Raw genomic sequence first — 26,434 nt, 5'->3', positions numbered from 1 at the left:
CGCGGGACGCGAATCGAATATCGAGTGTGAGAGGGGTTCCGAGGAGGGAGGGGTGGAGATCGCGATTGCGATCATGGGACTTTCGCAGACCTTTTCCAGATCTTGATCAAGGTGGGTAGAGAGAAGTGGGAGCAGGGACGGCCGGTCATTGATGCATTGCGCTCTACCAAAGGAATCGATCATAACTCTGAGCCCAGGCTCTGCCTAGAAGTGGGTCCAATAGGGTGTCCAAAAAATAAAAGTGTCAAAGAGATAACACCTGATGATAGATAATTGTGTAAGGAACAAGAACATCATAAATGTAAACTCAACTGAAAAATGTCTAGAGGATGCGTTATCGATTTTATGATAACGATATTTTGTGCACATATGAGGGAAAAAAATACCAAAATAAAACAAACAAGTGCCATATAATCATAATTCTACGACCTATAAACAAAATTTGGTGCGAATTTTCGTTAGCAAGTCAATTTTTTTACACTTCTTATTTTTGAGACACCCTAGGGTCCTTAGTCTCCGCATGGTCACCCATTTACGAGGCGTTGTTGTTACACAATGTTCCAAGCAAGATCCTGCGAACGGAGCGATGCGACGCTCCATTAGCCGATTGCACTTCACAGAAGCACCCTGGCTAATCATTTGGCATTGACATCGCTATGAGGTGGGAAGGGAGCTCAAAGCGCCTCAATCCTGGAGATGGTCATTACTTGTGGCCGTTTTATTGTACCATGTTCAACAAAGTGTTAACAATCTCATTTTTCTCGTGCCGTTCCTTTACACCTGGGTTTTTAGATTTATAAGGCGAGATTGCTCGACCGGAAAAAAGCTTTTATTAAGCGCGACGCAAATGTGCCAACTATTGGATTATATAATGGTGCTGGCATACGCTCGCAGTGCCTTGGATATTCCTGGTAATTTGTGTCATATTTCAAGATTTACTGCCCATTTGGCTGACAACGAATGAAATTTATCTTGTGAATATATTTATGAAATATAAATTGTTTGGTATAGAAGACTGACTGTCGATTTCCTAACAATTATTGTTGAATGTTATTACTGAAACCTATTTGAAGTTTGGACCCAAACTCAAAAGAGATCTAACCTTTTTCATTTATCAAAATCATAGGCGTATCAAACATAAACTGTTTTTGTCACTTAAAACCAAAGTTTTTGAAATTTCAGTTGTAACACAACAAGGATAGAATTACTACCGTTACGAATAATACTGAACCTTCTTTTTCTTGACATTACATCACCACCGGGACAGAGGCTGCTTCTAAGCAGTCCCTAGCCTCTAAACCTAATTCAGTCTAAATTCACACTTTTAATGGGAAACTATTCCTTGTCAAACAGTTGGAATGTAACACTACAGTCATACGACCCACATCCACTTCAACCGGTGCCATCTTCGTCGTCGTCGGTGCCAGTCTGCAAATTGATGATGCGGCATTTTACGTAATAAATTAACCCATGCATGCGCTCGATTTCCTGGACTTCCCTACATGGAATCCATTTCGGAGCCGCGAAAAGCCCATCAGAGAGCTGCGCACTGACGACCATCGATAGATCCACCGCTTCTGCTGGCCGTGTGACAGCAGAGCCGGAGATGTTTACAGAATATGCCACTTCAGGGTGCACCAGCATATTTTAACCGTGGTCGCACATCTGTCATCGGCATTCTCACCCGCTTCGCTTCCCGTCCCGCAAACCCAAAGGGGACGCATTTAGCTAATGGTTCTGGTTTGAAAGTTCTCAGAATATTTCTGGCGTGATTAACCTTTCCGGGATTTCAGGGAAGAGGTTATGTGGTTGCAGTTCACCACTGCTTACAATGTTGCCGGGAGTTGTAAATCCTGTCGCCTGTTTGGCTTTGCTCGACATATGAATGGGTTGTTTGTCCCACGTGGTGCCCATTTATCACCATCTGTCAGCTGTATCGATTGAAACTCAATGTTGGTTTTCATTGATTCAAGTGGAACGCATTCGTGCCTGCGCTTGTAACCGACCGCAATTAGTATCGTAATTAAGTGTTTGTACAGGTTCAGCAGCAACAGCCATCTAATGGTGAAACTTTTTCTTTTTCTCCGCAGGACGCCAAGAAGGGTACCGAACTGGACTACGTGCTAGCGAACAAGAATCCGCTTATGCCAAAGCCAGTCTATCTGGAGCTCTGGGTAAGTTGATCTTCCGATACATCGCATTTCATCATCGCTAATTCGCATTTTGTTCTTTTATGTAGGGTTCGCCGCTATTCGCCATCCGGCAAAAAATCATTTCACCGGAAATGACCGAAGGAACCATCTTCCTCCTGGGGCCACTGGATTTCGAGAAGCAGGCCATGTACCACCTCACCGTTCTAGCGAATGTAAGTTCCAATAATCGCCTGCTTCGATCTACAATTCTTCAAGACTAGGACGTTTCGGTTCATTACTTACCGTTTGACAGATTCGAATCGGGTCATTCACCTGCTGGAGTTTTCCTAACACACCAAAAATATGATTATTTAATTCGACACTCGATTATCGAATCGCTTAAAGCCAAAACAATTCACCTTTTCCTCCGCAAGTTCGGAAGTAAACTAAGGCGGGGGGAGTGAATGAAGCGACGAGCGACGAGCGACGCACGGTCAAATCATAATAACTGAGCCATACAGAGCCGAGCTCCACGAAATGTGGGTCAACGAACGTGAACTTTTATGACGACTGCGGCTTCGTTCGAAACGAATGACGAACCCAAAACGAAACTGGAACCAAAACACCCGAACCCAGTAGGCACTGAGCAAGCAGCAATCTGAATCACTTTCGCTTTCAGCTTCAGCGTGGTTTTTATTTTGGCTCTACCAGGCAAACAGCTCGGACTGGATGCGTCATGTTTGCATCCATGTGGTTTGAGTTCGGAGTTTTTTTTTTTCGTTCCATTATGTCGCCGAATCGGTGCTAAATAATTTAGTCCAATTAGAGCTATCACACCTATTCTGATTGGATGAGGACTTCACTTTGGGTTGACACACGTTGTCGTTTACCTTTATGAACCCAGCTTGTCACGCTGTATAGAACGCAAGGGCAAATATTTGTAGACTACACGGAGTTCACAGACAAACAGACGTTACCATGAACTCACATTTTTACGCCTACTATTTCAAAGGGTGATTCAAAAGCATGAATTTCAAGATTGTTTGCCTTCTATGTTAAATCGCTAAACGTCATAATCCCCGAAGAACTAAACTTAACGCAGCAATATAAGAGTGCATTCCAAATGGTAACCCCCAGGGACACTATTCCCATTCCCCATTTCAGACAAATGACTCGCCACCAACCTAACCTATAAACAGAAAGACAAAAAGATTTGCTGTGACAGATTTTGTTCAAATTAGACACGCAAATCACGTCGTTGCACTAGAATAACGAGATTGGGTTAACTTGAATGGACAACAATTCTTCAAATGATACATATTATTAATCATAAACTGGATTGGCTGTCGTTAGCCCGAGGACCACTGGCTGGTTGCCAGACTAAAGCCGACCAGATCAATATGGTTGCCCCCTCAGATCGAATCGAATGCGCGATCAAAAACAAATCAAAGCAAACCGCGCTTAGTGGCCTGCAGAGTTTGAGGGGAGATGAAAAAGTTGATCTATTTGAATTTAATTCGCTTTGATGTAGGGTTGAAAACTGTTAGGGTAAGAACTGCTAACTTTCGGCTCATTGTTAGTATTTGACTGAAACCTGAGGCTTAAGTTTTGAAAAGCGACAAACTGTCATTTCCATACAAATCCGGGTTCCAATTGTGCAGGAGACCTGTCAAAATTGGAACGTGACGTTACTCTTGTTTATAGGCACTCCAGTTTCAGCCGAACTGAGAGGAGACATCTGGCTTAGATTGCGAGCTCGCAAAAGTCAAAGGAACCTGTCACCGACTATCACCAACATATTCGGAGGACAGAACGTGAAAAAGCGTCAAAATTCAAGTAAACGTAATTAAAATTTCTAGGTGTTTTTCGATGATTTCACATTTTAAAAAGTAGAATTTCTAAATATAGTTGTTTGTTGGCGAACAGCTATTGATTTTTTGTAATCCTATTCTTTTTTTATAGTGAACAACATGAAGTAAATATGATTTTGACCAAAATAAGTTCATCTGACCGTTGTGCACTACCCAAAAATTAATAAAATAAGTAAAAGAAGGCTAGAAAACATGCCAGCTAACAGTAAGCTGTCTTCTCTCTCTCAGGTTTCAGCCTATTATGTACGGAAGTCTGAAAATTAACGCAGACCACTTGTAAGCCGAACATTAGTACTCCAACCCTACGCATATTTCGAAAACAGATCAGAAGATTTTATTAATGGGGAGACCCATATGGAGATGTTGGGGAATGTATGCAAAGTGGAATGTAAGCTTGGCACCCTGTGAGGTCCCGTTGTTCTTTGAAACGCCGCCGCCGCCAGTTGAAATGCATTCATGGCTGTTATGATTAATTCATAATGCAGTATGACAGTTAGAAAAAGATTATGCATTATTAGTAAACGTAGGTTTGAGAATGACATAATCGCTTCTAATGTAAAACCATTATGATTACCTTTACGGACAATTAAGACGCATTAAAACAAAGTAAATTTAAAAATGTTGTGAAAAATCTCAACATTTGAAAGCGTGTACGACTTGTAATCTATAAGATCTTGGGTAAGTGCTTGGGTACTTCCACAATTATTAACAGAAAGCTTCCTTTGCCAAAGCTGCCTCAACAACTGAATCAAGTTGAGGAAGATATTCACATTCTTCTACTTTTTGTAAACACAAATACGTCGGAACACTTCAAGAATCCAACTGTTAGAGATTCAGGTAAATTCAATATTCCGTTTTTATGCCAATTCGTGACATACAAACACATTTTTACTTATACAGAGAGGGACCCTGAAGAATGGAAGATATTCTAATTGACATCGGAGGAGGCGGGGCGAACCCTTTCGCTAAAGATGGCTTAGTAAGATCACCACACGCTATGTCTGAACGAGACGATTATAAAAATCGAATGTACATCGGATTTTTTTCTCACTAGAGATCAGTATTTGGTCTATATTTTCATAATCGGAAGGTTTTAAAATATTCTATCGGTGAATTTTTTTTCCATACATTTTGTATGAGCGGAAATGCGTTGAAAACTTGATTTTCATGGGATTTAGTATGAAAATATAGACAAAATACTGATCTCTAGTGAGAGAAAATTCGATGTACATTCGATTTTTATTATCATCTGGTTCAGACATAGCGTGCACCAGCATCACAGCTAGGGCAACAGCAGCGCGATCAGGAGGAACAACAGCAGCTTTGAGAGCTGCAGCAACCGCTTCAGCAGCAGCATCAGGCTCAGGTCAGTGCATGTTCGAAAGTACCAAAGCAACCGAGAGTTAAAGCAGCTCTGGCAGAAACTGGTGGACGAATTGCACGAGTTCGTTGATGAAAGAAGCAATGTACACAAAGACATCAAAGCATTTGATGATCCTAGGAACCCTTGGACTAGCTGTCAAGGAATGGGCGGCCGTTGCACAGAAAGCGGAATCCATTGAAAAGGAGTTGTCGGCGGCCAAGACTGCCGTAGAAATAAGGCACGTACCGAGTTAACAAACGGCGATGCCAATCACTTTTGCGAGGGAAATCAACGCAAAACGGGACAAAGACCAGAGCACGGAAAACGTTCTGAAGAGGCCAAGAGCATCACTAGGAGATGCAAGACCGGGTGGTTCCAAGAAACACAAGGACACTTCCTCGGCATATCGGTCTATTTTGCTCGAAGTAAGAGGGAGCATGGAGAAGAAAGCAATGAATACTAGATGGATAGGTACCGTAAGGGATCCCTCTTGCTTCGAGCAAAATAGACCGATATGCCGATAAACAAATTCAAAATATAATTATTACGGTCGATACCTTTGTATGTACAAGGACACTTCCGTCAACCAGACAGGCCCAGCAAATGTAACAACCACCAAGGAAGGCAACAATACCCCATGAAAAGTCGTCAATAAACAAAATCGAAAGACGAACACAAAAAGCTGATCCGAAAAAGAAAAACACCTCAAGGGCCAAAAGAGAGGCGAGGCGCTTATGATACAAAAGCTACCGAGATTTGTAGCATCTAAGGAACTGGTGTACGAATTGCACGAGTTCGTTGATAAAAGAAGCAATGTACACAAAGACATCAAGGCATCTGAAGATGCCAGGAACCCTTGGACTAGCTGTCAAGGAATGGGCGGCCGTTGCACAGAAAGCAGAATCGGCTGAGAAGGAGTTGTCGGCGGCCAAGACTGCCTTAGACATATGACAAGCACCGAGTTAACAAACGGCGATGCCAATCACTTTTGCGAGGGAAATCAACGCAAAGAGAGACAAAGCCCAGAGGACGGAAAACGTGCCGAAGAGGCCAAGAGCATCACTAGGAGATGCAAGACCGGGCGGTTTTAAGAAACACAATGACACTTCCGTCAACCAGACAGGCCCATTGAATGCAGCAACCACCAAGAAAGGCAACAATACCCCATGGAAAATCATCAAGAAACAAAATCGAAAGACGAAAACAACTCCTCAAGGGCCAAAAGAGAGGCGAGGCGCTTATGATCAAAGCAAGCGATGACTCGTACGAGAAGGCTCTCCGTGCAATGCGGACAAACCCGAAGCTCGAACAGCTAGGTGCAGACGTGCGGAAAGTCAGGCGTACCCGCACCGGAGATATGATCCTGGAACTAAAAAGAGACCCGATGGCCAGCAGCTCTTTCTACAAAGCCATGGGTAATACGGTACAGGTTTGAGCCGTGTGCCCGGAGGCGGTCCTTGAATGCAATAACTTCACTGCAATCTCTACGGACGAAGATTTAAGTATTGCCATGAAGGAGCAGTGCGAGCTAGGGGGAGTGCAGATGCTGATCCGCATAAGGAAGGGGTCATCTGGTATGCTAATAGCATGAGTTAAGCTTTCGATTGAGGCGGCCACGGCAAGGAACTAAAAACGGAGAAGATAAAAATAGGCTGATCGGTATATTCACTGAGTGTCTCTCAGATACCGGAAACATGCTATAGGTGCCACGAGTACAGCCATGTCGCTAGATTCTGCAACGGGCCTGATAGAGGTTATTTATGCAGAAGCTGCGGAGAAGAAGACCACATGGCACAAGCCTGCCGGATGCCTCCAAAGTGTATAATCTGCTAACGGAGAGTGTAACAACCACGTTACAGGAGGCCTGCGAAGCCCGGCCCTCATAAAGGCGACTGCTACTAAACCACAGTGGAGGTAATTCAAATTAACCTCAACACTTGCTGTGGCAATCGATGGCGGTGTACAAGTGCAATGTGACTATCATATCGGAGCCATTACGTGTCCGGCCAGCGATGGGAACTGGATAGCAGACAACGCAAAATCAGTGGCGATATGGACGGTGAGAAAATGTCCTTTCCAAGAAATGGCACATCGTGCAGTTGAAGGCTTTGCTATAGCCAAAATTAACGGAGTCTTCTTTTGTAGATGCTACGCACCCTGAGATGCTCGACAAGCTGACTGAAAATTCTACAGATCGTAGATCAGTCATAGCTGGTGATTTCAACGCGTGGGCGATAATGGGGCTGTCGCTTCACCAACTCAAGAGGGAGCAGTTTACTGGAGGCCTTAGCAAGGCTAAACGTAACTTTCTGTAGGCCTGGGCTGTCAGGAAGTTTGAACTGGCGAGTAACGAGTATACCCTCAGTGACCACAAAGCGATTCGATGCAATATTGGTAGCGGGCGGCAATTATAAGTGCGTGTGATTCAATCAAAGGAGCGGAGATGGAAATCGTCGCAGTTTTACAAGAAGGTGTTCGTTGAAGCGTTGAGGTTGGAGCGCAATGCTCAGCACTTAACTGCGAATGAGTTAACAGCGGCTTAATAATAGTTAATACGAGCGTTCGATGCAATCATGCCGAGGGTTGTAAACCGAGACATAGTCGCCGCCCAGCCTACTGGTGGAACTCGACGATTGCCGATCTGCGTGCAAGCTGTTTTCGGGATGCAGGATTCAGAGAGCCCGCAACTACGCTGAAATGGCATATCGGAGCTCAGGATGGCGATGAAGAAGAAGCCGAGGTTTCGAACGATGAGCTGATCGGTGGTGAAAGCCTTAAAACCAGGAAGGCTCCGGGACCAGAGGATATGCAAAACATAACTCTGAAATCAGCAATCCAAGAAAACCCGGATATGTTCAGGATCGTGCTGCAAACATGTACCATGCCCACACAGTTACGGATCACCCACAGTGACGGATCACTTTGGCGTTCAACATAGGATAACTCGCTCAAAACATAAACGTTGACGTAAAACATATTTTTCCCATGTTACACTATTCGTCTTCTACCATTTGTGATGTTAAGCACAACATTTAACCGCTAAATAACGGTGTTTTTGGCAAATGTTTAGTTGGTACCACACAGCTATCATTATATGGTCGTTTTCTGTAAGAAGTGCCGTCAGCATTCATAAGCTCCCACATGTGGTAAAATTCAAATGTTATAGTATAAAACATGCTCGTTCGCTTCGTTTTAGTATAAATTCATCTTTGGAAAACATTTTTCTTGATTGTTGATTCTAAATACCGAATATTAGCACTTTTGACTAGTGATCCATAATATGGACCAGGAAATGATTGTTTACCACGGTTATGGATCACTTCCAAAGAATGTAGATTTCTGCCGTTTTAAGCATTGGATTCGACATTTTCAGACAATAGCACTTAGGATAAAACTAATAAAACATCAAGGTTTGTAAATTTCATTTTTAACAGACAAAAATGGGTGGAAAACTTGGTGTGGAGCGAAAACAGTACATGTCTCAGTTACTACAATGCAGTATCACAAAAAAGGCATTTTACCCTTGTTTCCAGCTCTAACACTGCTATTTTTTGCAGTAATATGTGACACATTGTTAGCATTCGCCAAATCATGCAATACAGATGCATTGAGTTGAAAATCTCTTAATTTTGCGCACTGATCCGTAATGTGTCACAATTTGATCCATAATATGAAAATTGATCCATAATATGGTTTTCAGAAACCGATACAATTTTTAATTTTTATGCAATCCTATGTAAATATTACACTCAAAACAGTTTTCTAACCGAAGTTCCAATTTGAAACGATTCTATTCGTGCTTTCAAATTACAATTTTACGTTTTCCATGTCGTTTTATTGAATTTTATAGGTTGGACTCCACACTATTTGATCCATACCTGTGGGGTCATGGTATCGATAAGGATAACTTCCCCGATACTTGGAAGCGACAGAAACTGGTGCTGCTGTCGAAACCAGGCAAGCCTACTGGGGAACCTTCAGCATATAGACCAATATGTCTACTGGACACAGTTGGCAAAGTTGAACAGGCTAACGATATACGCGGAGGGAGAAAACGGCTTGTGCAATATGCAATTAGGCTTTCGAAAGGGTAGATCCACCGTTAATGCCATCCAAACGGTTGTGAAAGCTATTGAGACGGCGCGGAAACAAAAGAAGAGAGGTAATCGGTACTGCGGAGTGATCACTCTGAACGTATAAAAATGCCTTCAACAGTACCAATTGGGCTGCGATCGCCGAATCACTGCACAGATTGGAGGTCCCTGAGTATTTTTGTAAGATTTTGAGGAGCTACTTTCAACTAGTCTACGAAACAGACGCTGGTAAAATGTGCACAACAATAACAACAGGCGTCCCACAGGATTCAATTCTTGGCCCGACTCTCTCGAACGCTATATATGACGGAGTGTTGAAGCTGAGCTTCCCCCGGGGTGTGCAGATCGTCGGCTTCGCGGATGACGTGATGCTCGTAGTCATCGGCGAATCACTAGAGAAAGTTGAGGTACTTGCTACTGAGGCAGTAGACACAGTGGAAGAATGTATTCGAGGAATGTGTTAGCTCATCACAGAACTGAAGTAGTCATCATAAGCAACCGAAAGGAGTGCCGCATGCGAGAACCTCGGTTGAACATCGACTCAAAGCGGAAGTCAGACGCCTGGGAGTGATGATCGATGAATGGCTGAGCTTCAACAGCCATGTCGATTATGTATGTGAAAGGGCCGTGGAGGTGACATCAGTTCTTTCCCGGATCATGCCCAACAATTCAGTGATCAGCAGCAGCAAGAAACGACTATTGACGAGCGTGTCCACATCGATACTTGGCCCCGTGTGGGTGACAGCACTGCAGACGAAGAGAAACCGCTCCAGACTGAATAGTGCATTCAGACTGATGGCTATGCGTGTGTCGAGTGCGTATCGTACAATATCATCGGAGGCAGTCTATGTTATTGCAGAATTGATCCCTATAAGCCTTCAACTCGAAGAGGACAGCGAGTGTTACAGGGACCGAGGTGGCTTAACCGACCAACATCGAGTCGGAGTAGGCTTTGTTCTTCCACCGGGTACTAGCTGAGTAGATCGCAAAACAGCACTGGCAAATGGTCGTCGGGGAGCATGTGAACCGGAAGTTTCCCTCCACCGGAATCGCCGGACTGACCTCGGCATTTGCCCGGATAGCATCGGTTCGGGAGATCATCCGCCGTCGGGGAAATCTTCGTCGGAGTAGGATGAAAGTGGGAATCTCATCGGGGACTATTCAGAGTAGTCCGTAGCGAGTTACCTGCTTAAGTCATCGGGGCACTAGTGAACCGGAGGCCTCCAATTGGAATCGCTTGATCGACCTCGGCACTTCACCGGTCAGCAGCAGTGAAGTGGGACCAAACGCGTTACGCTAACGGTTTCTACGTCGGGATCTCTCCGCTCCACCGTCGGGGACTATACCAAGTAGCATGAGTCGTGACAAACCACCAGTTTCGGGACGCCAGTGAACCGGAATCGCTGGACCAACCTTGATATTCAACTGGTCAACCTGTAGAGCTCGAAAATCAGTGGATTGGCAATAGGCGCAGAAGTTGCACTGGGCTCTGGAGAGATGCCAGTCTCAAACGCGGCGCAGCAGAGCAACGAAGCGTGGCAATGACAGAAGCGGCAGTAGAAATATGGCCCTGGCGTGACGTCAGCCCCAAATATAGTATGAAAAGACCAAGGGACACGCAGAAAATGAAATAAGAAGCAATGCTGGTTAGCACAATAGCCTCCCCCATTAAGTAATGCCAAGAGGCAGCTCCAGAGGAAAAGGCTCGTGAGCAAAGGGGATTTAGTCAGTAGTGGAAGTTCAGAGTCCGACACTCTGGTGAACATTGGACGAATTCGATATGACTATCCTACATATCAAACGTGATCGCTGGGTTAGTTCGTAAATAGCAATTTACCACCTTCTAAAACTAAAAAAAAACAGAACAAGGAAAACTTGTAGAGGTGCGCGTGAACATTTTTCATATGTGTCTTATGCGAAAAATATGAAAATTTTTCAATAAATAATTGCTCCAGTCCACAATTTGTTCGCAGTAAAACTTAAAAAACAATTGTGAAAATGATGTCTACAGAGTGTAATGTGTAACTGAAGAAAACAAACATTGTCGCTCGTTTGTCGTTGATGCTCGTGATCTGAGTGTCTGTTTTAGAAAACTGAGGATACGAGTGACCTCAGCTCCAAGAAGATGTCTTTCACATCTGACCTGTTGATAAAAGTGGACAACTCCAGTACACGTAATAAACAAACCAGAAATCCTGTTCCGCATAATGTTATTACAGACGGAAAGCTAACATTTGTAGTATCAAGAATATTACATACGTATACGTATGCTGAAGAATCACTCGTTGAGCCTCTTAGTAGACATTAGCAAAAGCCCGAAATCACATATTGGCAAGTTCTCAACAAGACAGCATCTACATAATACCGTCTGTTTACGCCAGTTGCTTTTTGTAGGGATATGGTTTTTAGAAGGAGATCAACAACCGCCCACTTTTCCCCGGTAGCTCACGAAGGATTCCGAACGGTCGTACTCATCCAAAGCATTTCCGCGTGAGCGTGAAAGCCCATAACTTACAGAAACAGATGCTAATGAATGCTAATTCGGATCGTTTTCAACGCGACCATTCAACGAAGGCAGTTCGGTTCAGGATTACTTTTCGAACACGAGCAAAGACACTAAGAGTCTCTATGTCTATTGGATTTGCATAATTAAACCAATTGGAACTGCAGTGCGCTGCGATCGCCAACAGGTCCACTCCTCCTCTTTCGGTGCAATCCGTATGCATATAGAGATTTTTGTAGTCCATTAGCGCCGACTCCGTCCATTCGATCGATCGATTGATCAGGTCGAAGTTTGTCCGGTGGATTCGGGATTAGGAGGTTTTCTCTTATCTCTTGAATGTGCGCATACATTAGCAACACTGTTCCCCAAAGAGGATGTGTGGACTTGGACAGACGACCGATAACCGGTAAGTGCCATATTTGCACTTAATCCGGCAAACATGGCCAGTTAATCGATTACCATAATCGACGTCGTCCACCAACAACGACGACTATTTTGAGTGAAACCAAATTGATGATAATTTGATCGTCAGCTCGCTCGGCAATGGACAGCGATCTTCAACGGTTCAAAGGGATTGATCGAACTCTGAACTTCATCCGTATGTCATCACCGTAAATCGTCAATCGTTGAAAGACAACCTACTCAATGATCACATTCATAAATTATTGTCCCATCGATTGTGTGATTTTCCCACAGTTAGGTTGGAAATAATGCATCGGTTTGTTATTCAAGTGATGGAAATGGCGCCCCATTGGGGTAAGGTTTTGATCCCGGGTTAGATCGAGAAGGTGCTAATGATAGGCTTCGGCCATGTTCGACACGTTGCGTCGTTGGTTGGATGCTGCGAAAACTCCGGACCCGATATCTACCTAGTTGCTGCGAGCAGTCTTGGGAACTGTGACCACAATTCACCACAGTTCATCGATTCTGCCATTCCACCAAAACACAAAGCAGCAGCAGCATCAATACCATCAGGCGTTGCGCTGCCAACGGTTCACACACTGCTTGACTGTTTTTGTCTCTCCACTATGACCATTTTCGGGCAGCCGTTCCAAGCTGAATGATTGAAAAAAGTGTTAAATCATTCAATCGCTAATATTTCGCTTGTGTTTTCAACTAATTGAAATCTATTAGCTCTAACAGAAAGACCACAATCATTCCGTTACGATACATATAAACAAGTTCAATTTCATACTGCCTTTATCGAGCAAAAATGCAAAACCCCGAAAACCGCAAAAATCGTGTCACCACTGTGCTCGAGTCATTTCGCATTCGGGGTTTGAAAAACGTTAGGAAGAAGAAGATTACATTTTTGAAGAGCCGTGACATTTTTTTGTTTTGAACCGTCATGGTTTGCTTTGGATTTTGATGGTCGTGTAGAAAGATGTAAATGTAGAGGCGGTAAATGTTTGCTCCAGTACTTTTCTCATCCCTGGCTGCGAGCACTGACTGTTGAGAAGCAGCAGCTGTTTTGCGCGATATGATTTGTGGTGACAGGTCAAGGTGCACATAACGAGCCGAGCTAACGTGTGGAGTGATTTATATTGACAGTGCATTCAATGAAAGGTTGTTTCTTAGGCTATTGGTTATAAGGGGTACTATGCCGAGTTCAATTATCGGAATGCTTCGGAGCGTTTTTCATTATCGGATGAAATGGGCCGAATAGTGTTCAAATGCAACAGAAGTCTATATGTGGGTAGATTTGCAAATAGATTTTGCAGTATATCTTTAAGGAGCTTTACATATCCACAGGATTCTCTTCGTCACAGATATATTAACAGTTTACGAAAGATTTATGTATTTTAGATAAGATCATTCGTGAAGCACAATCGATTCTTCAATAATTTTCCCAAATATCACTCGAGGCTTTTCTGAAAGAAATCATCAGAAACTTTCCCAAGACGCCAACTAACACATCAGAAATTTATATTATTTTATCAGATAAGAATTCATCAAGGAACTGAATCAAAATCGATCGAAATCGGCTTAGATCATTATCAAGAAGACCTCGTCAATTATCATACAATGATTTAGTCTGAAAATTTGTTAGAAATCTTAGCAATCATTACGTATTCTGAAGAACGCTTCATTGATTTCCTAAAAAATCTGTCAAAAGTTTCTTTAGGAATATCCGGGGATATTCAGTTCATGATGATTTTTGCAGTGCCAAATTTCTAAAGCGGTTTTTCTGCTCGAAACGGATTTTTTGTTGCTGAAAATGTGTTCAGTGAGTTCGGTTGGAGAATAGCATACAGGGAACACTTTATCATTTAAACTTTGAGGAGGCTTTCCAAGTTTCTAGGAGAATCCTTTCCAAGCTTTTGGAGGAAGCCTTTTTAAGCTTTTGGAGGAAGCTTTCCTAAGGTTCTAGAGGAAGTCTTTCCAAGCCTCTGGGAGCAACCTTTAGAAACCTGTATAATGAGTATTTCCGAGCTTGTGGAAGAATCGTTTTTAAGCTTCTGGAGGAATTTTTTCCAAGCTTGTAGAGGAAGTCTTTCCAAGCTGCTAGAAAAAGGATTTCCAAGCATCTGAAAGAAGCCTTTCCGAGTTTGAGGAAAGGGCCTTTCCAAGCTTCTAGAAGAAGCTTTTTCGAGCTTCCGGAGGAAGCTTTTCCAAACTTTTAAAAGAAGCCTTTGCAAGCTTCTAGAAGGATCCTCTTCAAGCTTCCAGGAGGAACCTTTCCTAGCTTCTAAAAAAACTTTTTTAAGCTTCAGGAGAAAGCTTTTTCAAGCTTCTGGAGCAAGCCTTTTCAAGCTTCTGGAAGGATCTTTTCCAAACTTCTAGAGGAAGTCTTTCCAAGCCTCTGGAAGGAGCCTTTAGAAACATATAAAGGGAGCATTTCCAAGCTTCTGAAAGGATCTTTTTCAAGCTTCTGGAGGAACTATTTCCAAGCTTCAAGAGTTAAACTTTCCCAGCTGCTAGAAGAAGCTTTTACAAGCATCTGGATGGAACCCTTCCAAGTTTGAGGAAAGAGCCTTTCCAAGCTACTAAAAAGAGCCTTTTCAAGCTTCTAGAAGAAGCTTTTTCGAGCTTTCAGAAGGAACCTTTCCATGCTTCTGAAAGGAGCTTTTTTAAACTTTTGTCCAGAAGCTTGAAAAAGCTTGGAAGCTTTTCGACACTTCTAGAAAAAGCTTTTCCAAGCTTCTAGAAGGAGCCTCTTTAAACTTCCAGAAGGAACCTTTCCAAGGTTCTGGAGAAAGCTTTTTCAAGCTTCTGGAGGATGCCTTCCCAAGCTTCTGGGAGAAACTTTTCCAAGCTTCTATTGCTCAAGGGGATCATTAAAGAAATTTGTTCAAGGATTTCATTAAAAATTCCTTATTAAGGTAGTTATAAAACGAAGCCTAACTTTGAATTTTCAAGTGCACAAGACTGGAGAATCTGACAACAGTTCGCGTTGAAAGCTATCAACTTACTTGTTTGCTGGTGGGGACAAATGGGATAAATTTTCAACGAGGAGCGCTGTTTGGTTCTCAAGTCTTGTGTTTTGAAAATTTGAGGCTTCGTTATTTAATCACTTTAAGGACCCCAGAACTCGACCAGATGGAAGAAACAAGATTATTACAGGATGTGTTTCTCTGAAAAGAAGCACCAACCATAATCGCAGAATATAAGCTTTCTAGCTAGACTAATTCGTTGATCTTCGGCGTGTTTGACAGTTTGTGAAACCGATTTGACAGTTGGCGAATCGGTCGGCCAAAATCAAACGAGTTTTATTTAGCTCAAACCATCGGCAAGCGGAGTCAGATGTTCGATGAACTGATCATACTATCTGTAGAGATGTTTCGCGAAATAACAAAAATTATAACACATTTTCCACTATACTCAACAAAATATGTTATAATTTGCACAAAAATGTAATTCATTATGTTTCAAATCGTACAGAAATATAAATGATTTTGTTATTTTCCTTAACTGAATTATAACAAAGTCTGTTATAAGCAATTGTTTCACATTTTTATGACAAATTGTGTTATAATTATGTTTTAAATTTAAATAAATTCAAAACCGCTTTTGTTATTATAACTTTTGTTTGATTTATGTTATAATTTCCTCGATCAACTCAAAGTAATTCTTACAAAAATGGAACAAAATTTGTATTGAATATGATAAATCGGCAAGCTGGTTTGGTAATGAAAATAATCGTATGAAATAGCAAAATGTAACTGACTTTAGGTACAAAAAAGATCCACCCTACACGGAGCCGCGAACCAACCCAACTTTGACTTCTTTTGACGCAAATCGGCTCTTCCGTGGGATAACCCAAATTTGGGTTAACTGATATATACCTATCATTAGGTTGTTTTCATTTGCAAACGGCAAAAAAAAACAACTCAGTGCAAAAAAAACATCTACCCAGCGTTAGTTTTCGAAGTCTCCGTGATGGGTTAAAACAACTTAAGGTTAGGTAAACTCGAAAGAACCCAAATTTGGCTTATTCCATTGAACTTCGACGCTGGGTCGGTGCGTCTCTCTCTGTTTTTGACAACATTGCTGTTGCGAGAGAGGCAAAACAACCCAACCGTGGGTAAAAATTAAATGCAGTTTACCCAAATTAGAGTAAAAAGAACTTAATTTTTGGGTAGACTGATTTCTCCGTGTAAATCGAGTTCTGTTTGATCCTTCGACCTTGACGCTTGCTCCTACGGGGGCTGGTGATGAGGGCAGGATCAATAGTGTTGCGCGCCGCTCGCGTGGCACTGTGGAATAGTGTCGCGGGTCGCGGAACGCGTTAGTAGTGTTTGATCCTTTAATCTTGTCGCTTGCTCCTGCGGAGGCGAGTAACAAACACTTGTTCGGCGATTATCGAGTAATATCGCGAATCCGGTTAGGCGCATTCATTTCAAATTATATATTTATCGTTTACCAAAACGAATCCCTCCCCCATATCCAAACTCCCAGGAAGTGCAGAGGACTCCTCGACTTCCATAAAGCAAGTAACACGTTAACATTTTCCACCCATCCCCAAATTGACCTGCATTCGGACGCAGTTGGCGCCGTTATTGTTTATAATAATAATAAGAGCACCAGTACTTACACATTGAGGATGCTACTGATCCCGAGTAGCGTCTGTTGGTTCCCTGTGTAAGTACAGCTGTTCTTGCAATAACGGAGTAGCATCTCAGCTCATGCTCATGCTCAAAAATGGAACAAAATTTGTTATTTGTAACAAATCTTGATATAATTGTGCTACAATTTTGTTGTAATTCCATCAGAGATTCCACCTGGAATTAAACCAGAGATTATTTCAGGAGTTCCTCAAGGATATGCATAAGGAGTTCTTTTAGGGATTTCACCAGGAGTTCATCCAGTTATTTTATTAGCAGTTTCTTCAGATATTCCTCCTGGATTCTATCAAATGTTTTTCCAGGGATTCCATCAGGAGTTCCTCCAGGGATTCCAGGGATTTTCCAGGGATTGATCAGAAGTCCAGATCAGATTTTCCAGGGATTGGATCAGAAGTTCCTTCGGAGATTCCACCTGGAATTCCTCCAAAAATAATATCAGGAGTTCCTCAAAGAAATGCATCAGGAGTTCTTTAAGGGATTCCATCAGGAGCTACTTCAGGGATTATATCAGGAGTTCTTCTAAGGATTACAGCAGGATTTTCTGTACGGATTCCATCAGAAGTTCCTTCTGAGATTCGACTAGGAATTCCTAATGGAAAATTATAAAGCGGTTCCTTAAGGATTCCATTAGGAGTTCCTTCGAAGATTGCATCTGGAATTCCTTCAGAGATTCCTCAAGGAATTCCATCAGGATTTTTTCTTGAGATTTATCAGGAGCTTCGTCAGGCATATTATCAGGAATCTAGGCATTTCATCTGGAGTTCCTATAGGGATTTCGTCAGGAGTTTCTTCCGAGATTCCATTAGGAGTTCTCCAGGGATTACAACAGAAGTGCTCTTAGGGATTACAGCAGGGGTTTCTCTAGGGATTCCAACAGGAGTTCTTCCAGGGATTTTATCTGGAGTTCTTCCAGGGTTTCCATAAGGCATTCCTCCAGAGATTCTACCTGGAATTCCTACAGAAATCCTATAAAAAGTTTTTCTATGAGTTTCATGAGGAAATCCTCCAGGGATTATATCTGAAGTTTTTCCAAGTGTTCCATAAGGAGTTTCTCTAGGTAGTTCATCAAGAGTTTTACTATAGATTTCATTAGGAGTTTCTGCTAGGATTTCATCAGAAGTTCTTCCATGGATTCCATCAGGAATACTTCTAAGATATCTTTATGAAATTCTTCTGGGTTTCCATCATAAACACCTTCTGGGTTTTCATCAGAAGGTCTGTCAGGGATTCCAACAGGAATTCTTCTAAAAGTTTCTTTAGGTATTCATCTAGGGGTATTCTAGGTTCCGTACGGCTATTTACTACGGAATTCTCTCGGAGTTCTTTAAGGGATTTATCCCGGAATCCCCCAGGGATTTTTACATGAAATTTAGCTAAAAAAATCTTATTAAGATTTCCTCAAAAGATTTCTTCTTGAATTGTCTCGAAATTTCTTAAGGAATTAAACCCGGGCTTCCTCAATTTTTCAAGGAACTTTTCGTGGAATATCTCCAGGGATTCTTGGGATTATTGGGAATTCATTCAGGGATTATACCAGAAACTTTTTATAAAGATTTATCCAGTTATTAGGGAACCCACCAATATACAGTCGGCCCTCTACATCTCGATATCTCTCCATATGTCGATGATTTGTTCGGTCCCTTCACTCTGCATACATTTTCACGCTCCATATCTAGATATCTCCATCTCACGATGTGATTTTCGTTCCCCACTTTTTCTGCGTATGCTCATTATCAAAGGTTGCTAGACTAGATTTTAGGGATTCAAAACAACCTGTGAAAACGAAATGACTTCTGTTTGTTTTTGATATTCTTAGTAACGGAGTGTTTTTCAATCTAGTATTCTTTTAAAATTTGTTCTATGTCTCGATCTTTTCCTATCTCGATGGTCCCTTCGATATCGAGATATGGAGAGTCAACTGTATCATCCAGTGGCACTATCAGGAGTCCCTACTGGAGTTAAAAAAAATCCTTCAGGGAATCCTAAAATAAATGTTCAAATTCCGCTTGGATTTTCTCTAAGGAAGACTTAAATAACTGAAAATGCCACACATAAATCTTCCAATGATTTCACTTGAAATTCTCAAAGGGATTCCACTAGAAATTCATCAAAAACTCTATCAATCTTTTATCGGGAATTCAAAACATCCATCCGGGATTCTTCTAAAACATTCTGGATAAAATCCTCCAAGGAATCCGCCAAGATCTTCGTTAAGGATCCCACAACAAATTTCTCAAGGGATTCAATCACAATTTCCTCAAAAGATTCCATTTCTAATTATTTCACCAGTATTTTTTTGAGAGACGATTTTTTTAAGGATTTTCACCAGGAGTTCCTCCAGGGTTAACTTTAGGAATATCACCCGAGTTTTGTCGGAATTTCCAGCAGAGTTCCCGCAGAAATTCCTCCAGAAAATACTTCAAAAGTTTTACTAGAATTTCCCTTCTGAGCATTTATTCAAAGTTATCGAAAATTCCTCCAGGGAATTATAAAAAAAAAAAACCGAAGGGTAGACAAGATTTTTTTCTGAAAATCTACCAATGTTTGCGCGAGATAATATTTTTTATTTATTTTTTATTTATTTATTTATCAATACAATAATCTATCACGAATTTACATGACACATCGTGTAAAATTACATCAACATCATGTAAATTTATGCGGATTGTCGCGTAATCGGTTAGAGTCCATGCTGGATTACACGATGTATAGCAGAAACTTACATGATTTTATTGTAATTTTACACGATGTGACGTGTAAATTTGTGGCAAATCTGGCATACCTTTCATGTGCATGATTTAACGCTGAAATTTACAAGAATTTTTCTATCTTTGTAGACTTTTTTCATTTCCCTACTCTAGGTAGAGAATCGTCAATACTTCAATACAGAATACTTCCATCGGGAAGTATCTGCAAAATTCCGAAAGATTATTACTCCAGGAATTCCACTGCTACCCAGATGATTAAACAATGCACTTTTCTGAATGTCCCCAGGTTAAATCTTTGCAGTAACATCTGAGAACAATTTTGGAAGATTGCTGAGAAAATCCATGGAGCAATTTCTTTAGAAAATCTTGGAGGAATTGCCAAAGAAATCACTGGAAAAAATTTCATGAAGAAATTTTTAAATATATCTCTGGAAGAACCGTCAAAAAATCCCTGAAAAAGATCCTCTAAAGTAATTCTTAGTGGGTTCCTTGAAAAAAAAAATCTGAGAGGAATTGATGGATAAATTCTCCAAGGAATTTATGGTAGATTCTTGAAGTAATTCCCGAAGAAATCTCAGGATGGATGCCTCGTAGGGTATCTTCAGGGATACCAGAAAGAATCTTTGAAGGAAACACTGAGGAAATTTATAAAAGAATTGATTGAAGATACCCTAGAAGAATCCCCGTAGAATAGCCTGGCGGAAAATTGCAAGCGGAATCTCTAAAGAAATTCCTGATGGAATCCCGTGGAGGATGTTTTGGTAAATTCTTTTTAATATTTCTGATGGAATCCCTGAAGGCTTCCTGGAAGAATCCTTGGAGGAATTCTTGGTGGAATCCCTGGAGTCCTTGGGGATGAGTCCTTAGAGAAATTCTAGGCAGAATCACTGTAAGAATTCATGGAGCAAATCTCTTCATGTTTTTTTTTTCAGAGACTTTTGATGAATTTCTTGAGAAAATCGTGAAGGAATCCCTAAAGCAATCCCTGGAAGAATGTTTGAATTAATTGCTAAAAGATTTTCTGGAGGAATCTGTGGAGGAATTCCTAGGAATATCACTAGAAGAATCATTGAAAGATTTTGGATAGGAGGAATTCCTTGTTGGTTTTTTTTTATGGAATTACTGTAGATATTTCTTGGGAGGCAATCCTTGAGCAGTCTCTTCTAGAATTACTGAAGGAATTTCATGTATTCTTATTTAATCATTTGAAGGATTTTTTCGTGGAATTTTTGAAGGAAGCATCGCAAGAATCACTGAAAACAAGCCTTGGGGAGTTTTTGAACTTGAAGAATAATTACTAGAAACAATCGCTGAACAAATTCCTGCTGAAATTTCTGATGGAACTCTTGGTCGAATTTAAGAAGGAATCCTAAAAGGGATCCCAGACAAAAGTCCTGGTGAAATCCCTTGAGGAATCATAGGAGAAGTTTCTGAAAGAATTAGTGATGTGATTCCTGGAAAATGCGTGATAGAATCCTTGGAACTAACTTTTAGATGAATACTTGAAGAAATTGTTATAGCAATCTCTGGAGGAATTCTTGGATGTAGCCTTGGAGTAAACCCTGAAGAATTACTAAAGAAATAACTTGAAGATTTTTCGTTGAAAGAATCAGTGGACGAAATCCTGAATAAATTGTAGAGGATATTTGAAGGAACTTGTGGAAGAGTTTCAGGATGAATTCCTGAAGGGATTTCTAGTGAAATCTTTGGATAAATTTCTAGAGGAATTATTCTGTAAAAATCCTGGTAAAATCCCAGTAGGAAATTCTGGTGGAAACCCTATAACCCATGGATTCCTGGGTTTCTTCAAATATGTTGTGAATGCGATATCCCAACACATCATCTGTTTATCGAGTTTAAACCGGAAAATCAAAGACGAGACCAGCTTCACCAAGAAGCTGCGATACACAGTTTTCAATATTACGTGAATGTTCCAGACGAAAACAACAGTGCGTCCAAATCCCACCGAGATATCTATGAATTGATAGCACCATATCCAGATCATCCGCGAAGCGGACAAATTGAATGGATTTGTAGAAATTGCAGCTCGATTGTTAAACCCGGCTCTCTACATGACACCTTTTAAAATATAAAAAGCCCATCACTCTTTCGAAGTACTTTTAAAAGGTGTCATGTAGAGAGCCGGGTTTAACAATCGAGCTGCAATTTCTACAAATCCATTCAATTTGTCCGCTTCGCGGATGATCTGGATATTGTGCTATCAATTCATAGATATCTTTTGTAAAAAGTGTGTTCTCTCAGAGTTTCTAGGTTCTTCCTGAAAATCATTTTGATATTTTTTCAGATATTTTTTGTTACACAATTAAGTTGAACTAAACTTTTATTCCGATCTGAACACTTCTGCTGAACCTTTTGCTATCTATTTCAATTGAACAGTAATATAAGAGATCCTATTAAGATCACCTGCTAAACCACATTTAAAAACGGAAATGGGGACCACGGCCACTAAAAGCTGAACACTACAAATTCATTGCAAAGTGAAGCATATTCTCCTTTCTACTTGGAACGACCTTCCAAACGTCACTGAACGATTTGCGGAAGTCAACCGATTCACTTTGCCGCAACTCTCCCAGCGGTAATCCGAACCAACACTTTGTTAATTACTTCGCATTTTTTGCCCTCCACATCCCTTGCAGCAATAGTCAAACAATGCCTCTACCCCAAGTCGATAATCATTATAAATGATTCGTTTCAACGGATCATGTTAAATGTGGTTAACACATATGGCATAAGTCATTTACGCCGTCCGTCGTCACCCAACCACCGCAATCTCGCGTTCCGTTTTAACCCTCTCTGTGGTGACCAGACCGGGCGACGATCGTAACGAGATGTATCTGTCTCGTTAATTAAGATTTATCGATCAGTTGATTGGCGATTTTCGTATTCCCTTCTTTATCGGAGTGATCTCAGAGTAGTTAAGCATCTCAGCTGCAGTAACTGTATGTCCACGTGTTATTTATTTCGCAGGATGCTTACGCCGAGCCAGGACAGGACTCGAGAAACATCGCCGGTCTAGAAGTGGTCATCATTGTCGAAGACGTTCAGGATGTTCCACCGGTTTTTACGGTGGCTCCGCCAGTTACCCGGTTGCCACCGGGGCTGATTCCCGGCGATAAGGTTTGTTCTTTGAACGTAGATGCTTGAATGTGAACTAATCTCCTTAACTTTTTCGACAGGTTCTGCAAGTGCACGCCGAAGACGGTGACAAAGGCGTCCCGCGAGAAATTCGCTACGGACTGGTTTCCGAGGGCAATCCATTTACGTCATTCTTCGACATCAACGAAACGAGTGGTGAGTTGTTATCGATTAACTCATTTGCGGTCCGGCATTGCATGTGACACCCAGACCTTCCATCATTAAACTGCAATTCGCTCTTCCTCCCCATCCCATCCCTAGGTGAAATTTCCCTTCTGCGCCCGCTGGACGACATCCTAGCGCTCACGCACGTCGGTGACCCGGTCCTGCTGACCGTTATCGCCGAAGAGGTCAAGGTCGCGCGCGATGAGCCCCCGGCAATGGCGACAACCGTGCAGCTAGCGTTTTTCCTCCCGGAACGCAGCAATTCACCGCCGTACTTCGAAAATGACCAGTAAGTATCTGTTTGTATCTAATGCGCTCCAGGCACGCAATGGCCTTGAAAATTGTCACTATCAGGACAAACGACTGACATCACGACACAATCGTACCGATTCTAATGGCCTATGAATCATTTACCTTTCCAGTTACGTCACCCGGTTGGAGGAAAACAGTGCACCTGGTACCACGTTGTCCTTCACGGATCCGTACACGCCACGAGTGATGGACGACGATGCCGGGAAGAACGGAGTGTTTTCGTTGACGCTGATCGGGAACAACGGAACGTTCGAGATTTCGCCGAACGTGGCCGAGGGACATGCCAATTTTGTAATTCGGGTGCGGGATAATTCCCTACTGGACTACGAGACGGCAGAATACGTTCATTTTCAGGTTTGTGTTTGTTAAGTATTGTGGTTTGAAATTTCTCTGACATACATCTTTTCCTCGCTAGATTCTGGCTCAAGAGTTGGGTCCAGCAACGAACCTATCAGCCTCGGTAAACGTGACCGTGTACCTATCGGACGTGAACGACAACGCGCCTATGTTCGAGCAGAACGACTACATCGTCGATCTCCCGGAGAATATGACCGCTGGAACTCGAGTCGTCCAGGTGCATGCTACTGACGTTGATACAGGCCTTGGTGGTAAAATCCGCTACACGCAAATCCTCGGCCCTCAAAATACCTCCCTCAATCTTGATCCCACCTCCGGGGTCATAACGGTTGCCACCAGCAATCACGGCTTCGACAGGGAAACCATGCCGGAGTACCACCTGTACGTCGAGGCTCGTGACGATGAAGGCATTGGCAACAGAGCTCAAGTTCTGCTCGTCATCCGCCTCATCGACGTCAACGACGAGACCCCAACGTTCGAAAAGTCCCTATACGAATTCATCCTGTCGCCCAACCTGCGGAACTTCACCGTCCCGGCCATCATCAAAGCCATCGACAACGATGCCGAGCCTCCGAACAACGAAGTTCGCTACGAGTTAATCTACGGAAACTACGAGAACAAATTCGAGCTGCACCCGATCACCGGAGAGCTCAAGCTCACATCCGCCCTGGTGCGGAGGAGCAAACCCACTCGCCAGCGGCGCCAAACTAGTCAACAGTCTTCCGAATCGGACGTGTTCGTCCTCACGGCTCGGGCCTTCGATCTGGGAGTGCCAGTGCGCTTCTCGACCACAACCATCCGAGTCTACCCGCCGGAGAGTCGAACCCGAACGATGACCTTCATCGTGCCCGGGCATGATCCGGATCGGGCCAAGGTTCAGGAAACTCTAGCCGATGTGACGGGCGGGCGGGTGATCATCCAGGACATCCGGCCGTACAACGGGAACGTTCCCGGCGCCACCGACATCGGCGGCGACAGCAAGGACCGCAGCGTGGTCCTAGCGACGATACTCTACGACGGGAACTCCGTCGTGGACATCGAGCGCATCCAGCAAAGACTGTCCGTTAACGGAACCGTGACCAACAGTATCAGTCAGGACGAGCGAAGTGCGGTACGTGTTATCTGGAGTTTTGTGAGTTGGGACAATACTTAATACGATTCTGATCCCCGTTTTAGATCCTCTACAAAGCGGAGAACCGTGTCCTGTTCTGGCTGTTGATCTTCCTAGCCATTTTGCTGGCGTTGGGTATCCTGACGCTGCTGCTTTGTTGCATCTGCCCTTGGTGCCCGCTGTACGCCGCCACGAGGTAAGTGTCAGTGGTTCCGCATGTTTTCTTCATCTACTTAAGACCCACACTAGAAGACATTCTACATACACTATTCTGGTGTGTTTCCATTCATTACTGGTTGCATCGAGCCAAGACGTCCAACACTGTTTTATTTTCCCGTACTAACACCCATATCTACTACTCGATGATGTGCTGGGTTAATTTTCCGTCTTGCTATTGTTTCCTGCACTAATTATAGCGTATTTTTCTAGAATGCACGTTTGACGAGTAAACTAGGTAGATTACATTGGACATTTTATATTCAGCCAGCTCCGTACAAAAGTTGAGCTTCCTTATTTTGAATTCTTTGTTAGATGGTTTAAACTCAAACCTATGTCGTTCGAAGTTCTCCAAGTTCTTGCAGGTCCTTCTCGAGCAACGTCCACGTTCCATGCTCGTAGAGGATCAACGGTCTTATTAGCGTTTTGTACATGGTATTGCTGTTTGCTTTTGAGATGCAAATCTTGTTCAAACGTCCTCCAAATGCGGTAACACAAAACAATCAAAGGACACCTAGCAACGATTACAGAAATCACCGCCGCCCTAGCAAGAAAAATCTTTCTTTGACATCGCATTTCTTGTGAAATATCTTACCGCATTTGGTGTTCCCGCATTTGATTTTTGCATTTCAAATGCACACAGCAATACATTTGGTGCGGAGGTGAATATTTTTTTTCACTACTTGTGGAGACCTTAGTAGGCCCGACTTTTACTGATGATACGCCTCTGTATTTCACGACTTACGTTATGATCAGCTGTCAGCAATGACCCAATTGGTCAGCCTCTCCGGGCCCATCTTTAGGAGTTCGACTCCGATACCATCCTTAACAGCAGTTTTATTGTTCATGAGCTGGTGAATGGCGTCTTTAACCTCTCTCAAAGTTGCTGGTTGCTGGTTTCATTCGTGTGCAGTACTGACGAAAGCATTTTCTCCATTGTCTCGACTTTCACTGCCTGTACTCTCAGCGACATTCAGGTGTTCGCCGAAGTGCTGCTTCCATCTTTCGATCACCTCACGTTCGTCCGTCAAGATGCTTTCATCCGAAATTGGTTCAGGAATAAGAACCTCTCGGCTCGCGTTGCGGGATACGTTGAGCTTCTGATAGAACTTGCGGTACAGCTGTAACAACTCCTCACGGTCCGTCTCCTCCAGGCGGTGTTGTTTCTCTCGAAAGATGCGGGTCTGCTGTTGGCGTTTCCGTCTATAACGACCCACGTTCTGCCGTGTCCCTTGCTGCAGCATGACCGCCCGCGCCGTCGATACCGTACGCTGTTAACGATGGAGAGTTTGTGCGCAGTTCAACAATTATCAGATAGTGATCAGAGTAGATGTTTCTTCGATAGGGTTTAAGTCACCGTCGATTGTTATAAAAATTTAA

At 42.6% G+C, this 26,434-nt stretch overlaps 1 protein-coding gene across 3 annotated transcripts in view; it reads left to right on the top strand.

The window, feature by feature from the left end:
* The window catches only part of LOC5570412 (cadherin-86C), a 649,107-nt gene that overhangs the window by 602,942 nt on the left and 19,731 nt on the right, over positions 1 to 26,434 (top strand). For all 3 annotated transcript variants that reach the window (XR_002500161.1, XM_021843135.1, XM_021843137.1), the window contains exons 5-12: positions 2,091 to 2,174; positions 2,240 to 2,365; positions 22,726 to 22,875; positions 22,935 to 23,049; positions 23,155 to 23,347; positions 23,481 to 23,724; positions 23,786 to 24,838; positions 24,904 to 25,034. Coding sequence is in view for 2 of the 3 variants with exons in the window: in XM_021843135.1 (XP_021698827.1) it covers positions 2,091 to 2,174; positions 2,240 to 2,365; positions 22,726 to 22,875; positions 22,935 to 23,049; positions 23,155 to 23,347; positions 23,481 to 23,724; positions 23,786 to 24,838; positions 24,904 to 25,034 (2,096 nt within the window). In the remaining variant the exon portion in view is untranslated. The remainder of the gene's footprint in view (positions 1 to 2,090; positions 2,175 to 2,239; positions 2,366 to 22,725; positions 22,876 to 22,934; positions 23,050 to 23,154; positions 23,348 to 23,480; positions 23,725 to 23,785; positions 24,839 to 24,903; positions 25,035 to 26,434) is intronic.

Source organism: Aedes aegypti, chromosome 1, assembly GCF_002204515.2.
Source record: "Aedes aegypti strain LVP_AGWG chromosome 1, AaegL5.0 Primary Assembly, whole genome shotgun sequence".
Taxonomy (NCBI): Eukaryota; Metazoa; Arthropoda; class Insecta; order Diptera; family Culicidae; genus Aedes; species Aedes aegypti.
Note: the sequence above shows the minus strand (reverse complement) of the source record. Positions and strands in the feature narration are given on the sequence as shown.